General features: G+C 39.4%; 1 protein-coding gene across 1 annotated transcript; it reads left to right on the top strand.

Annotated features, from left to right (window-relative positions):
* The first annotated feature begins 2,247 nt into the window (after positions 1 to 2,247).
* On the top strand, positions 2,248 to 17,435 carry LOC115924322 (catenin alpha-like). The gene is made up of 12 exons (XM_030986447.1): positions 2,248 to 2,496; positions 7,794 to 7,940; positions 8,458 to 8,616; positions 8,881 to 9,003; positions 10,977 to 11,156; positions 12,134 to 12,271; positions 12,912 to 13,058; positions 13,688 to 13,918; positions 14,463 to 14,592; positions 15,258 to 15,467; positions 16,222 to 16,419; positions 17,218 to 17,435. Exons 1-12 carry the CDS (start codon positions 2,344 to 2,346, stop codon positions 17,433 to 17,435), a joined length of 2,034 nt encoding a protein of 677 aa, XP_030842307.1. The 5' UTR covers positions 2,248 to 2,343.
* The last annotated feature ends 94 nt before the right edge of the window (positions 17,436 to 17,529 follow it).

The raw sequence follows: 17,529 nt of genomic DNA, 5'->3' as shown, positions 1-17,529 counted from the left end.
GGGGGGGGGGGGCACCAAGAAAAAGGGGCGCTTTCTGGAAAAGATTTCTTAGATGTGTGAGGTCGCAGTGCGAAAAAGTACATCTTATGAAGAGGAAAATACCAACGGAAGACTGAAAAGACCTCTGATAAGTAAAATAAGTGTATCATCTATAGATTCGTATGAGCGTAGCGAGCGAGCGAGCTTTGGGGGAATTGCTCTTAGTCTTAGTCGCTTGAAATTAGCTAGGGCGCATTTAATGATGAGAGGAAAAGGGGACACTCATCAGGAAAGATACGAAGCATGTGCCAAAGTACCAAGAGTAATTATCAGAGGTGAAAATGGGGCACTTTTACACCCTCAAAAAGAGGCACTCACCAGGGATGAAAAAAGTCAGTCATGAGAATAGCAAATTGGCATTTGTCGACGGAAAAGGGGCCCTATCAGATTTTGATAGGGGCATTGATAAGATATTATATATTGTTAAAAGGGAAATTATCAGAGGTAAAAAGAGGCACTTATCGCACCTGAAAAGGGGCAATGACCAGAAATAAAAAGGGCCACTTATGTGAATGAAAAAGGTGCACTTGTAATGAAGGAAAATTTGCATTAGTTAAAAGAAATGGGCACCGATCAGATTTTAAAGGGGCATTTATCGGAGGTGGGCACTTATGAGAAAGGAAGGGGCTCATATTTTAATGGGGCACTTATCATTAGGAAAAGGGACACTTATTAGAAAGGGAAAAGGGCACATGTGAAAATATAAGGTGCGCTTATCCGAGTTAAAATGGGGGTTGTTATTAAAAGGGGAAGGGGCAATTGTCAAAGTAAAAGAGGCACGTACCTCTCATGTTAAAAAGAGGGAAATTATCAGAGGTGAAGGGGCACTTATCATAAGTGAAAAGAGGAACTTCTCGTACCTAAGGCCTAAAATAAAAACTTGTTGTATTGCCCTTTGCGACCGACCCAAAAGTATGAAATTCTACGGTCGGCATTTTAAAAAAAAATTTTTTTTTTAACCGTTTTTTTTTTAAATTTATTTTTTTATTAATGAATAAAAAAAATATGTATTTTGTTTGTTTAAATAGGATATAAATGCATGATATGAATATTCCCAAATTCTCACTTGTCTTCTGCCCTAGTTTCAAAATCCTTAAATAGAGGAATGATGACGCTGAAACACATGTATTAGAGCAATAAAAATTGAGAAATATCAGCCAAAAGAGAGCGGAGGAAAAAAGCACGAAAAAACAAACAGTCAAATTGAAAAAGAGAGGGCGACAAAAAAAAGTTTAAAAAAATAAAAATTCCGACCGATCGACCCTTTTTTAGGCATCTAAAGGGCAATACAACAAGTTAACTAAGGCACCTGCTAGAGATTAAAAAGGGCACTTATGAGAATGGAAAATGGACACTGCAAAGGAAAATGGGAGCTTGTCGAAGGAAAAGGGGCACATGTCCAAATAAAAGGGGCACTCATCAGAGTTGAAAAGGGGAAGAGGCACTTTTACAAATTAATAGGGGCACTTGTCAAAGTAAAAGGGGCACTATTCCTATGTAAAAAGGGGCACTTCTTACAAAGTAAAAGGGGCACTTTTCGGGTGCTTGAAAAAGTGGGGTGGCACTGTGCCCCCTCCCATGCCCCCGGGAATGCCGCCTCTGATCGTATCTATTTCTTGTGCGTTTGAAATTCCCAAATAGGCCTTTCATAAGAATCTTCAGTCAATTTGAAGGAGGCAGACTTCATCATCAGAAGAAGAAAGAAAACAAAAACAGCCAAGTACAAACATACAAAATTATTGATCGACCTACGGATCTGAAGCGATTTGGTTATTTAATACTTTTTTGTAATTGCCAAAGCTCAAATCCGTATGAGCAGATATGTTCTAGGCTAGGTAGTTACGGGAGAATCCAAGGAAGGGTCGACCCACCCCCCCCCCCCCCCACCCCCTTTCTCTCCCCGAAAGAAATACAAAATATTCGCAATATTATTTTCAGTTGGATTGTAGTCTATGTATCTAGGCCCATCATGATTTCTTTCTCTAATCGGTTAATTGTTATTTTATGTTCAATCTCCTTTCAAAGAAGAAAAGATATCTGTTATAATTTTATGTAACATTCTCTTTCAAATATTTTTTAAAAATAAATATTATGTTATGTAAAATTAAGATAAAAATTAAAAACCATTTGGCTTTTCTGTACAAATTGGGAGAACTAATAGGACCTGTAAGATTAGACTAGAAACTCATTCCCGGAATTAAGTAAATCGACCCGAAACGACAACCGACGCTGAAAACCTGACAACGCAACGTTTTCAAAAATTAGACGAGAAGAAGATAATGTACTAAAAGAGTAGAATTAAAGATGTTTAAAAAGTCTACCTCCAGAAAAAAAGGGACGGCAACCTCTTCGAGACATCGCAAGGAAGTGGAAAACAGAGGCCATCATGGAAGAGGTGTCCAATCAACGATTCAAACTCGTTCGATTGAAAGGGCTCTTGCTCCGATTGCAGCACAGGTACGATCAGCGAGCCACAAAGAGGATTTACGCCCGGAGCGTAGGGGACGCTGAATGCCATAAACCCGCTATGACTAGGCATATGGCTGCGCTGCGCTGCTCCTGAGATGCGCTAGCCTGTCGCTAGCAAAATGGTTTTAATGCAATGACTCTCAAAAAGAGACTGAAACTCAATTTATTAAGTATTGCACTATTGCAGTAAATGTTTCATTGCTTTATCAATTTTTTGATCCTCCAAATATGAGAAAAACTACCGCTTGCCTTTATTCTGGCTTTTTTTTTTTAAATTGAAGTCTTGAATTATTTAACTTGTTTAAAACTTTAAGGTTAGAGTTAGGCCTACTCTAGACCGAATTTTCCGTCTCTTTCGTTCGTTAGCCTCTTATTGGGGTAGGGTCGGCTCTCTCTTTAGAGACGGAAACAGTCTATACACATTCCCTTGATAACGCCACGGCCATTTCAGGTCGTAGCGTTTTGCCCCCAAAATGTCATTTTACCACATGCATTGATTATTTAAAAAATAGGAGAAAGTTATACTACATCGGTTCCACTTACCAACTTGACTGAAATAATCCGTTTAATGGTCCCTTTTAAGGAAATTATGGGTCAAAATCGACATCCATGTTGAAATCTTGCAAGCCGTGTTAAACTCTCGCTGCGCACGGAGTCATCTAGATCTAAATCAATCTCATCCCTTCTAGTCTACGCCGAAGGCAAAACGATTATGAAGGAAAAACTGTGATAACGCCATTACGAACGTGTAGATGGCGCACAGTAAGTGGAACCGATGTAGTATAACCTTCTCCTTATTTTAAATAATCAATGCATGAGGTAAAATGACATTTTGGGGGATTTTGGGGGCAAAACCCTACGACCTGAAATGGCCGTGGCGTTATCAAGGGAATGTGTATAGACGGTTTCCGTCTCTAAAGAGAGAGCCGACCCTACCCCAATAAGAGGCTAACGAACGAAAGAGACGGAAAATTCGGTCTAGATCTAGGCCTACTCGGGCTTCAGGGCCGGGGCATAGTTTCATTACAAAGTGAAAATTAACCAATATCCCATTAAAACATGTGTTGAATTTAATACATGCATTTCAACAAGTTGTCAGTTCACTTGTACTGTACATGTCTAATGACGGTTTAGTGAAACGCTGCCCAGGCCCAGTTTGATAGTGAATGTTTGTCCGGTGTGTGACTGAGCTGAGAGGGTGTATGCCTGTGTGATAATCTCTCATTTTGTAGAAGTTTAATCTTGAGTTGGGTATGGAATTATGATTTTTATGTTTATTTTAAACTTGATTTAATCTCATGAATTCAAAATGGTAGCTGCTGATCTCCAGAAGAAGAAAGAAATGCTGTTTTAAAATGGAGATATTTTGCATGTTAAATGAATGGCAGGTGAATGTTAAAAAAAAAGGGGGGGGGGGATGCACAAAACTGCCCTGACCTGAGCATTATTCATTCAGTTACAGAAAAATGAAGGATGTCACATTCTATTTCTGTATGTGCTAGGAATGAATTTTAAAAGTTTTGGATAGGCACGATTGAAAAGCTGCTATTTTTTAGACCAACAGCACTGACGCTTGGCTTTATGCTACATTCTACATCGTTGAGTCCAGGGGTCCAGCGATTATCGGATGTGACACAGGCTTGAAACTGAAGCTGCTTACTCTACACACACGCATCAACGAGATCAAGCATTCAGCACAGATAAGCTCTACTGATGACCTAGTAAGGCAGTATCCAGACCAGTTTGACAAAATTGGCAACTTCCCAGGAGAATATCGTATTGTTCTTGATCCAGACGTTCAGCCTGTTGTCCATGCTCCTAGACGGTGCCCAATCCACCTACGAGATGAACTGAAGCGTGAGTTTGATGACATGGAAGGTAATGGCGTGATCACTAAAGTCATTGAGCCTTCAGCATGGGTCAGCAGCATCGCTGTTTCAAGGAAGTCGAATGGCAAACTCCGTGTCTGCTTGGATCCCAAGGATCTCAACCGAGCTATTCGACGTTGCCATTATCGCACTATCACGACAGATGAGGTGATACACAAGCTATCAGGTGCTCGACACTTCAGCAAACTCGATGCCAAGAACGGTTATTGGTCTATCAAGCTCGACCATGACAGTTCACTTCTGACTACCTTCAACAGTCCCTTTGGACGGTACAGATATCTCAGGATGCCTTTTGGTCTAGCAATGTCTCAGGATGTATTCCAGCAGCGAATGGACGAAATCCTCGAAGGTTGCCCCGGCACAATAGGGATCGCTGACGATATTGTTGTGTTCGGCAAGAGTGAAGCAGAGCACGATCAGAATCTGCACCACCTCATGTCCAAAGCTGTGAAGTATGGTCTGCAGTTCAACAGTGGCAAGTGCAGCATCAAGGTCAACCAGATTTCCTTCTTCGGTATGATCTACGATGCAGATGGCGTCCATCCGGATCCTCACAAGGTCGAGGCAATCAAGTCAATGTCTCCACCTGAGAACAAGAGCCAGCTTCGTGAGTTCCTTGGTATGATAACCTACCTTAGCCCATTCATACCAAATCTTTCAGCCCAGACTGCAAGCCTACGTGGTCTTTTGAAGCAGGACGCTGAATTCCAATGGACTCCAACGCACCAGTCTGCCTTCAATGATTTACGTGACAAGGTATGTCACGATGCAACTCGGGCGTATTTCGATGTTAACAAGCCTACGGTACTGCAGGTAGATGCTTCTCTGCAGGGCTTGGGAGCGACTCTACTGCAGGATGGAAAGGGTATCGCATTTGCATCAAAGGCCCTCAGTGATGCAGAGACGAGGTACGCCAACATAGAGCGAGAGCTGCTTGCAGTGGTCTTCGGCTGTGAACGATTCCACATCTTCCTGTACGGGAAAAGTTTCATAGTTGAGACGGACCACAAGCCCCTGGAGATGATCCAGCATAAGCACCTGGCAGCGGCTCCACCTAGACTCCAGCGTATGCTCCTTCGTCTACAGCCATACAAGCTGACAATTGTCTACAAGCCTGGTAAGGATGTACCAGTAGCTGACTGCCTATCCAGACGTCCTCTTGGTCCTCCAGAACACATCCACCTTGACCTGCAAATCAACTTTGTACAGTTTGCTCCAGACCGTTTGAGTCAGTTGAAGGAGGAAACAGCCAAGAATGCAGAGTTTGCAGCACTACAGACGGTGATTGTGAAAGGGTGGCCAGAGAAGAGACGTGAGCTACCACGGCAGCTGCAGAGATACTGGGCCTTTCGAGATCAACTTGCAGTTGAGGATGGACTGATCCTGAATGGTGAACGAATCCTTATTCCACACTCCATGAGGGAGTACATACTGAGCAAGCTCCACGAAGGTCATCAAGGTATCGAGAAGACACGACTTCGGGCTAAGGCTTCTGTGTACTGGGAATCAATCAATGACGATATCGAGGTCCTGGTGAAAGGCTGCTCAGTCTGCCAAGAGTACAAGCCCTCGCAGCCCCATGAGACTCTTCTCCAGCACGAGATACCCACACGATCCTGGCAAGTCTTAGGTACAGACTTATTTCACTTTGAAGGGAACAATTATCTCATCATTGCAGATTACTTCTCAAAGTTCCCTTTCATCCGGAAAATGCCTCAAGAGTGTACCAGTGCTGCAGTAGTCAATGCGACCCGTCAGGTGTTCGCAGAACAAGGAGTTCCAGAAAGAATCGTTAGCGACAACGGAAGACATTTTGACTCCTCAACATACAGAGACTTTGCTACACAGTGGGGATTCAGCCATGTTACATCCTCTCCCCACTACCCCAGGTCAAATGGCTTCATTGAGCGAATGATTCAAACTGTCAAGAATACGCTCAAGAAAGCTAAAGTGAGTGGTATCGACCCCAACATGGCTCTACTATGTATCCGTGCCACTCCAATTGACAGCCGCATTCCAAGCCCAGCTGAGCTTCTTTACGGGAGGAAGATGAAGGACAACTTACCAACTCGAATCCGCAACAACTCCCCTGGTCGTGATGATGTTAACCATCGTATGCAGCTTCGACAGCAGAGCCAGAAGTATCATCACGACAAATCAGCCCATGACCTAGCACCACTCTCACCTGGGCAGCTTGTGAGAGTCCAAGACCAGACATCACGTCACTGGATAACAGCTACTGTTCGTGAGCAATGCCATGAGCCTAGGTCATATCTCGTCGAGACGCCTAATGGAAGGGTGCTACGCAGAAACCGGCAACACCTCGCTGATATTGAGCCCAGGCGTATCCATCATGATGAGGAGGTAACCAAGACACCCGATCCTCATACACGCGAAGAGATGACGCTTGATCCAACGCCCGACATCAGAGGTTCTCCTGCCCCAACCCCTGCCCCAAACCCTGTCCCAATCCCCAACCACCAGCAGACCACCCGCAGTGGCCGGGTAATCAAGAAGCCAGAAAAACTGACTTATTGATAGGACTTCATCTTTGGATACTTCAAGTTTGGACATTATGGACTCAGTTTATTTTTCTGTAAGGGGGATGTAATATGTGATCTTATACATTGACTCAATGCTACATGCTATACACACATACACACAGTTAATGTACACTGTGGTGTATGGGCTCTTCTATACACAATATAACCAGTCATGCTGGATTGCAACTTCACTCTGATGTTTCTCTATGTGTCTTCATTTGAGTACTAACCATACAGCTAAACAACCCCACATTATAGATTGAGCAAGATAGAGTCTAGTAATGACTGGTAGTAATAAAGGTGCTTTGTCATGAAAGTACCAACTTGCAAGTTGCAATACAACTAATCTAAAAACTAGAGTAATATTTCAAGCCTGCCAGATGCAGAAAATGTTCCATTATACATAAGCTAATGTATATCGTGACCCGTCTTAGACTTTTCTTCAACCAAAATTGCTTAAAATACCCCTTACACTCGATATTGTGTAATCATTCTGGACCTTTATTAGAAAGAAAACAGATTTTCTTAAATTTCATGTCTTATCCCCTCTGTTTTCGATACAAGCTCGGGTTCAGGGGAAATGCTCCGCTTTTTTGGACTACAACATTAAGTAGAGGCCTACGCATAGGAGAGTCAAACCCTATGCATGTTAATAACACTTCTCGCAAAGAAAGATCTTTGTGATAGGCTGCATAGCCCTTTGAAGAATAACAAGAAGAAAAAGAATATCTTTAAAGGTGCAGTCATATTCCTTCAATAAGGTGTGTGGTGGTACTATTTATACATTTTTCTATTTTTAATATAGGAAATCTAGAGAAACGTTTCATTTTGGTTTATAAACATCTACTTGTAGGTATCTCAGCTTATCATCCTGAATGAGACAGCAGAGAGGGAGGGGGGCAAGTTGCCCAATCTTATTCCATTTGCCCAGACTGTCCTGAGAGCTACAGAAGAACTTGTGCAGGTTGGTCACAAAATGGCAAGAGATACAGATGATGAGGTACTTATATATTTAAATCCATTATTTGTAACTACAAAATGTTGTACAGTCCAAATTTCAGTGTATCACAGATTTATAGTTTATTTTGAACACTGAAAAGAAAGTTATATGAAGCAATTCAAAGCTCTGCCTAGACATGGAAAAAGAAATACAAATTTAATTTTTCCTCTTCTATAAGAAAAGAAAATGATATGTCTTAAATTTTCCAGATATACTGTGTATTTTGATTGAACTGAAGTTGTCATTCAGCCTTAATATAATCATAATAAAAATGTGCATGTTCTATAAAATGCATATCTGCTGGCAGAGAGAATTTTGGATTTTAAGAAAGTATTTGTTTGAAAAAAAAATATCCTGAGACAGGTGGATTACAATATTTAAACTCATAACTTGGGGGATTATCCAAGCTGGTTTGCTTGATCATCTAACACTAGTTCAAATTCTTCACAGTTGAAGAATGATCCATGGAAAATTAAATAACCTAATTAGCACAACCAATTATGGCTTTGCTTTGCAGAAACTACAGAGAGAAATGCCAGAGGTATGTGATGCAAGCATAGCTGCTGGTCGAAGCATGTTGATGGCAGTACAGCGTCTTCAGGCTGAACCCCTCTCGGAGCCAGCGAGAGACAACATGGTTACCGCAGCAAGGAGATTGCTAGAGACTACCATGAAGGTATGTACATGTAGAGGTAGTCCCTAGCTTAGGACTAAGTATGTAGGTTTCATACTTGTGCTAAACCTCTTTCTGACCAAGATAGAGACAGTATAGTGACTGCAGCAAGGAGACTGCTAGAGACTACCATGAATGTACACCTGATTATGTAAATATAGTCTCTAGAATAGGATTTATTGTGTAGGTCCCCTAATTGCATACATTCTGACATGGGCTTTTTTCATGAGAAGATATTTCATAAACTGAATATATCCTTTGTTTTAGGTCCTTCTTATTTCTGATGATGCAGAGGTTCATCGGATCCTAGATACCTGTGATTGGGTGACAGAGGGACTACAGAACATGAGAGCTGTAGGCTCCATGAAGGAATTAGTGACTACATTCAAGGTATGTTGATTACAAATATAATTACTTCTCCCCATCAATCATGTTTTTGTGATTTATGATGTTTGTTCTGTTTTTATTTTTCTTCAATTATTTGAACCACAGTGGTCTATGTACCCTGAGTATCATCTGGCATTGGTATATTTTTAACATCGTATTTTCTTTTCTTTTTATGCCTCCGCCACCGAAGGTGGTGCCGGAGGCATCATGTTTTCGGGTTGTCCGTCCGTACGTCCGTCCGTCCGTACGTCCGTCCGTCCGTCCGTCCCGTTTGACCGTTATCACAATATCTCAGGAACCATTTAAGATTTAAACTTAAGACTCGGGAATAGTATTTAACACCATAGGAAGACGATCTGATTAGATTTTGGAGTACATAGGTCAAAGGTCACAGGTCACAGAGGTCAACTTATGAAATTCCTTGTATTGAGTTTGTTAGCGCGATATCTCAAGAACCATTCGAGATTTAAACTTCAAACTTAAGGATAGTATGTATCACCATAGGAAGACGATCTGATTAGATTTTGGAGCACGTATGTCAAAGGTCAAGGGTCACAGAGGTCAACTTATGAAATTCCATACATTGAGATTGTTATCATGATATCTCAAGAACCGCTGGAGATTTAAACTTCAAACTTAGTGATAGTGTGTATCACTATAGGAAAACAATCTGATTACATTTTGGGTCACGAGGTCAAAGGTTAAAGGTCACAGGGCTCATTATGTATGCAAAAACAGCTTGTGATCGCGTTATCTGAACAACCGATTGATGGATTCCTGCCAAACTTTGGTCATGTATGTATCTTGCAGAGCTGATGAACTGATTAGATTTTGGGGTCACGAAGTCAAAGGTCACAGGGCTCATTATGTATGCAAAAACAGCTTGTGATCGCGTTATCTGAACAACCGATTGATGGATTCCTGCCAAACTTTGGTCATGTATGTATCTTGCAAAGCCAATGAACTGATTAGATTTGGGGTCACGAGGTCAAAGGTCACAGCGCACATTGTGTATGCAAAAACAGCTCGTGATCGCCTTATCTCAAGAACCGATTGATGGATTCCTGCCAAACTTAGGTCATGTATGTTACTTGCAGAGCTGATGAACTGATTAGATTTTGGGGTCATGAGGTAAAGGTCAAGGTCATGCGGCTCATTATGTATGCAAAAATAGCTTGTGATCGTATTATCATTAGAACAGATTGATGGATTCCTGCCAAACTTAGATCATTTATGTATCTTGCAGAGCCAATGAATGGTTCATAAGATCAAAGGTCATGGGCTCATTATGTATGCAAAAATAGCTTGTGGATGCATTCTCATTAGAACTGACAGATGGATTACTATTTAACCCAGGAAATCTTGCAGAGCCAATGAACTGAGTAGATTTTAGGGTCATGAGGTCAAAGATCAAAGGGTCATATATGTATATGAGAAATTGCTTGTAATCACGATATTCTGAGAACATGTTAATGGATAACAATTGAACTTGAATTTGAAAACTTTCTTCCGTTTCGGTTTGTAAAATTGCTCTATGACGGAGGCATCATTTTCGACTGCGCGCAGTCGAATTCCATCTAGTTTATAACTTGGTTGTAAAATGTGAACGACGCAGCTATTGGCTGCTAATCATAATTTTTGTTATTATACCATGATTAAAAAAATTAAGGGGAGCCCTTAGTGAATCCTTTTAGATGTAAGCTTTTATATGTCACATACTCAAGAAACATACATCGGACAATTACATTTTTCGCATACTTAAAAAATTCCAATACTTAGTAACAGGATGAATAAACATTGTGAAGATGTAGAGTGAAATTATATTTACACTTAAACTATGTTGAAACTTACATTTATCATTTACTCTGTTACAGCTGATTAAAAAGTGTTCATTGTATTTGTACTTAAGCCATAATGAAGCTATATTCAGAATCTACGTCACATTTTTTCATATTTTATGCTCTTTTTCTCTCTAGGACTTCACAGAGTCTGTTCTCACGCTATGTGATCTGTGTGACAAAAGGCAGCAGGATCTCAACGACCCTCAAAAGAAAGAAAGGATACTCTCCGCTCTGTCGGGACTCAAGAGGGCGATGCCTCTCCTCAACTCTTCAATGCAAAGCTACGTCAAGTACCCAACCAATGTACAGGCAAAGGTATGATGATAATAATAATAATAATACACAACATTTATTAGGCGCTTAACACGGGTGTTTCTTAGCGCACCATTGTCTGATTAAAATTTACTGACCAAAACTTATAATAAACAAATATAAATCTGTTCTTTATTCAATAAATCATGCATATATGATGATAAAAATAAAAATGAGATCAAACACATAAGATCAAGATCAAACAGACAAGGAATAAAATGGTGTGCACCTCCGTGATGGTCTATTTTGATTGGCTGTTTGATCTGTGCTTTAATCATTCATTTCAGATTACAGCTTTCCAATGAAGAAAATAACTTTATTATAGTTGTGCCTGCAAGATGATTTGATTCAAATTACTATTGAGATTATTCTCTTATTAGTAAAGGAGAGTGAATAAAAATGTTCTTTAATGTGCAATTATCTAAACTGCTATTTAATACACTATGGATTTCTGGAAACTTTGCAGAGAAGGACTTATCCCAATACCGTACTGTAGGTATTATTACGCAAAGATTATATTATTTGATTTCTTATTTGAATTTAAGAAAACGTGTATGAGCACTAGTTGAATTGTATTTACAAAGAGACACAGTCAGTAACAGTTAGAAGAATACACTAGATCAAAATCATGGATCATGTATGAATGAAGATTGAAATTAGTTTTGTCAGTTTGACATTACATTGTTAAATATATTTTGTATGCTTTGTATCTTTTTTTGGTTTTTGTTTGTCACTGCTTTGATGTAGTGATGTAAACATTTATTTATTTATTTGATATATTTTTTTCCCATTTGCTATGTTTTTCTTTATATATATATATATATATATATATACCGGGTATATGTTTTTGAATGCTTTTTTATATGATTGTATGTTTGATGAAAACTTGCATTTTTAGTCTTTGGACTTTTTGACGAGATTTAATAAAACCTAATTTGAGTTGAATTGAATGGAATTAATCGGTTTTCTGTTGATACCAGGCGAGTCGAGACTACTCATGCAAACAGGTTGGGGAGTGTGTGAGGCAGATCACAGAAGCTTTAACACAGGCTTCCAGCAGAGGGCAGAACACAGTTACTCATGAGAGACCGGGCCACTTCGCTCATAACATGGAAAAGGTATTGAATTGTTTGGAGAAGATCCCAAACATGTTGCTATTCTTTATTAGGTCTGGTCAATGTATTAGGGATAATTTTGTTTTCTGAGCTACCTCAGTAGAATTAGCTTCTCTTAATGTGTTTTCAATCAAATTCTTTTTACTTTGATCTTTTGATTATCATTTCCAAATTTCCTGATTTAAGAAGCGGCCAAGTTTCCTGTCAATGTCAAATCCAAATCCTTAAACCAGTACATGTATACATCTTTGTGATACCCATTTCACAAATATGGTTTCGATCAAGTTTTAGTGCTATACAGAAGAAATGTTGTGAAATCACTATCTGCACATAAGTTAAACTTAAAGTTTAGTTTAATGTTAGTGATTGCAACAGCGCAGCAATTATTGTTCTTTTTTCATCATTCCCATTAGAAGTATTGATACAGAGCAATATTTTCTTAGTAACTGTTTTCATACTAAAACCGGGGTAGTAATATGATTGCAGGGCCCTCAGGGAGAACAGTATGAACACTGATGAGGCTACCCTGGGTGAACAAGACATATTATTATTTTGTTAATGTATTTTGTTATTGTTATTATTATTGTTGTTGTTGTTGTTATTATTGTTGTTGTTGATATTATTGTTATTAATTTCTTTATAGTTAGTGGAGCTGCTGTCACCCAACATGAGATTCAAACTAGACAAAGGTTTTGATGATGTCTTGGAGCAGACCGTCAGACACGGCATGAGCATCGCTGCTTCTTCTCGAGAAGATATCAGAGATGAAATAGTCTCTGTTTGCAAACAGGTGAGGATGATGGTCAAGATCGAAAGTATGAACAGGGTGAAGGGCCAATGCCATGGGTTAGATGTATTTAGAAGATTGCTGCCTATCATAGAGGGTCTATGTGAACAGGGCCTTCTGGCTTATCCATACTAGATAGATCATGTTTGTGTGTGTGGTTCTGTAATTGGGTTTTTACAGACCTACATGTATATCAATCGGCCTCCTTGTATCACTTTCTTTTAAACGTTGTACACTAGATGTAGCACCTCAATTACCATCTCAAATCACACCCCTACCTTCCTGTAACTTATCTGTAGGTTCAAGGACATTATATCCTTTGCAAAAGATAATTTATATTATATTATCTGCTATGAGAGGCATCGCTGTTTCTATATAGGCTCAAGGGGAGGTTACATCCTGATATGACCCTGAGGCGAAAGTATAGAAACGGCTATGCTTTGAATATTAAAGCAGTCGATATATTGGGGCAATGGGCATCTTTTAAAAAACTATTGACCGGTAGGCGGGCATGGCTAAAATGATGACTCCAATTGCAACCAATCAGATGACTAGATTTATTTAACATACCGTACTAAAGAGAAGTAAAATCTATCTTTGGTCATCATTTTTGAATTTTTATTGGATTGTAGATATTACAACTCAGATCAGATGTGATGAAGGACCTTGAAGCATTACAAGATAACCCCTCGTACAGCCAGCTCAACTCAGACTTCAAGGAGTCTTGCGAGCGATTAGCCCATGACCTCTTGACCCTGGAGAGTTTAGCGAAGGGCGCCCTTGTTCATCAGGTGGTAGATGCCTTCACGGAGACGACGGAGCCGCTGGATCGGCTGGTGAAGACGTCCACAGTGAGGTTAAAGGTGAATAGGAATGTCTGACATTGGAAACAAAATTTCAGTCCCGTTTCATTTATCCCATTTCAGTGCTGTCATTGCATTGACACTTTTACCTGTCAATGTTAAATTATCCTGATGTTATAGGACAAGTCCACTCCAAAAATAACTTGCTTTCAATAGAAGCAGAAAAATCAGACAAACCAATCAAAAAAAGTTTGAGCAAAATCGGATATCTAATAAGAAAGTTATGATTTTTTGAAAAAGTTTGTAAAACTATAGAACAATGGAAATCACTACACAAATTGCCAATTTGTTTTTCAGTTTGTGACGTCATGTCCTCACTATTCATCAATTGCTTTATATAGTTAAATCCCATTAATTTCTCTTTTTATCCCCCAAAACTTGATTTCTCCATGCCTTTGCCCAGGTTATATGATTTCCATCATATTGCGTGCATGACATTACATTAAACATAATTCACCAGAACTAATGGATAGGAAGCAGAATTAACTAATATTATCCTGATTTAACCAATATTTTACCAGAGTCAACCTTGTATTTTATTCAGGAGAAAGGTCCATTGAGAGAGGACATCTGTACCAAGCTACTCCAGCCTTTGGATGATGCCTTTCATGATCATGCAGACGGACTACTTCAGATGGCTAGCTTTGTGGCAGCCAGCTGTGTGGACAGCAATCGTGAGTTTAAATTTTCATAAAATGATAGCTGTATACATATAGCATAAATTGATAATACATGTGGATCATTTGTTTGTCTAAGAATAGCAAGAAATATAGACGTACAGGTACTACAGCTTTTTGTCTTGCGCTCATCAGAGTAAATCGCAAGAATGAACAGAAAGCCAAAACCAGACAAAATAAACGAAAGCTGAAGGAGCAAAGTGCACAACAAAATTATTTTACTGTTTTTAATCCTATGCATGAATGTTTCTAAAAACTCAAATTGGGTTAAGTCCAAAAAGTGCATAAGCATTGGAAAATCAAAATGCTTTCTACTCTGTAAAAAGTAATGATGTAAATCTACAATATTTTTGGCTGCATGGACTGTGAGCTGTAGAATTCTGGTGGACTTTTATAAGATATAGGCCATTTTTCTTCAAAACTTTGTTGAATTATTGAAAACATTCTGATTCAGAGTACATGAATTCTGTTTAAACATTTATTGAGAATATAGCCTTTCTAAAAGTAGAGACTTGAGTAGGTACTAGAGTTGTGTTTTTTTCAAGAGAATTGTAAGTTCAGCTAGCACTTCTAGCAGATGATTTGTTAATTTTTACAGTGCTACTACTCTGAACATATGCCCTAAATAAACCAGAAATTGTGCATCTCTTACCTAAATGCAGAGGGACAGGAAATCCTTACTCTCGTCAGCAATATGGAGCAGTTGGATGCCGATGTCTTCCCATCATGCCTTGCAGTGCGTAGAGATCTAACCAATAAAGGAGCCGTAGAGCATCTCAAGTTGGTCAGACGGGAGTGGCACAGCGGCGTGCACCAGTTGGTGGACATCGTCGACGCCCTGATCGAAGCCAGAAGATTCCTTGAAGTATCGGGTGAGATGTAATTCTGCTTCTTAGACGTATGCCCTAGAGTAGAAGGTAAAGGTGTGAGGAGGGAGGTGCATCTGAATGGGCTGCAGACCCCCATCCCCCCCCCCCCCCCCCATCCCACCCCCCAAAAAAAAAAAAAAAAAATGTTCGGGCAATCACTACTTATTATTTTGGCAGTGTGGTGGATTATTTGCAATCTTGTGTAAGTAGTCATACATAACAGACTCCAAATTTTGCTGATATTTGTATCCTTTATCCTTTTATCGCTTATTGTATGTACTCAACTATCCAGTATTGTCTATCAATCTTATTAGGTAGACATTATATATTTTGAGCGTTTATAATAACAGCAATATTAAAAAAAAAATTGTTTTAATGAAATTTTAAATGAAGGTACATGGTATCAAAATACATGTACAGCCTAAGTTTGATTTCTTAGTATATAGGTCAAAGGTGAAAGGTTATACATGTAGCTCATTAAATATGCAAAAACACCTAATTATATAATTATGTGAAAATGTGGTTAACTTCCTTGCCTAGTAATATAAAAGTATAGGCCAATGGAGGTAACTTGTTCTGACGTACAGTGTATATAGGCCATTTGTACCCTGCGAGGGGATGCTACGCTTTGCGTTGACTTGTTCATTTTAAAAAGACATACTGTTTTAATGATATCAACTTGTCTGAATGACAATTATACATTGACTTTAGAAGAATTGAGCCATTTTTATGTGTAATATCTACCTTAATGCATTAGAATCCTGCCTCGAAAAGGACGTTGAGGAGTGTCGCCAAGCTGGTCTCATCAGTGATGCGGAACTCCTGTCCGAGGCAGTTAGTAATATTCTCGGACGGTGCAAGAGGGTGCTACAGGTTGCTAAGCAACACCAGGACCAAAATGAGGATGCGGTATATAGAAATGGTCTTCAGGTCTTTATCTCACAGCTAGAGAATGGTAGGTGCAAGAAAGTTGTTTCTGTCTTTTTGTTAAATCGTCTTCTTCAAAAAAAATTGACGAGGTAGTAGATGGAGTTACTGACTATAAAAGCCCAACAATGATTGATAATAATGATATTCATGTGATTATAATGACATTTCTGAAGTGCTTAAAACAAAATATTTCATATTGCTGGTACATGTAAATGTATTTCTAAGACTATTTTTGTATAGATGATAGCAAATCAAATTTATTTATTTCCACTCTAAAGATATTGGAACTTTACAAAATCATTGTGATAGGAGTGGTGGAATTGTAGAAGGTACAAATAAGGCTGATTATAATGCCAATAAACCTCAGTAATAAGAGAAAAAAAGTCAAACGGAGAAATCAGGGTGAAACAAATATCTGTATTTATGATTAAGGATTTCACTCCCCCCTTTCTCTTTCTCTCTCCCTCTCTCTCTCTCTCTCTCTCTCTCTCTCTCCCTCCCTCCCTCTCTCTCTCCTCACTCTCTCTCTCTTTTTCTATATTTCAAAATCCACTTCCATAACTTTTAAATTTGCTGTAATCATTGTATATCATGTGTACTCAAAGACAAGTGTTTAAATACTGTTTGTTCTTTATAGTCATGGTAAATGGGCTTCAGCAAAAACAATTAATTGACCCAATATTTGATAATAAGAGGCGAGGGCACATAACGGAGGCAGTTCTGTACATTGCGTTTTACTAGCCCTAATCTTTTCAAGTTCCTGTCATGCCCCTTCTCATTTGTGTTTATTTTCCCTCATTTGTTTTCCTCCCCGAATCATCAGCCCTCCCTCTAGTCAAGAATGGTGGCCATTACTCGGTGGGTAACATCCAGAACAAGAGAGCGATGGCGGCCCTGTCGGAACACAACTACCATCTCATGCAGTGCGTGCACAACTTGTGCTCTGGGTTAGACGCCTCTAACCACCCAGACATTCTCAGTCCGCTTAGAGGAGGGGTCAGGGGTCACCAGGCTACAGCAAATCAAGACTCGTTAGGTTAGTCCCAGGTCTGACAATTAAGCTTACTGACAATTACACAATTTAAATCGGTTCCCCCTTTTTTTTTCTCCCGATTTTATCAGATTTTCCCTTTTT

Source organism: Strongylocentrotus purpuratus, unplaced genomic scaffold (assembly GCF_000002235.5).
Source record: "Strongylocentrotus purpuratus isolate Spur 01 unplaced genomic scaffold, Spur_5.0 spur5_scaffold_15, whole genome shotgun sequence".
Lineage (NCBI taxonomy): Eukaryota > Metazoa > Echinodermata > Echinoidea > Camarodonta > Strongylocentrotidae > Strongylocentrotus > Strongylocentrotus purpuratus.
Note: the sequence above shows the minus strand (reverse complement) of the source record. Positions and strands in the feature narration are given on the sequence as shown.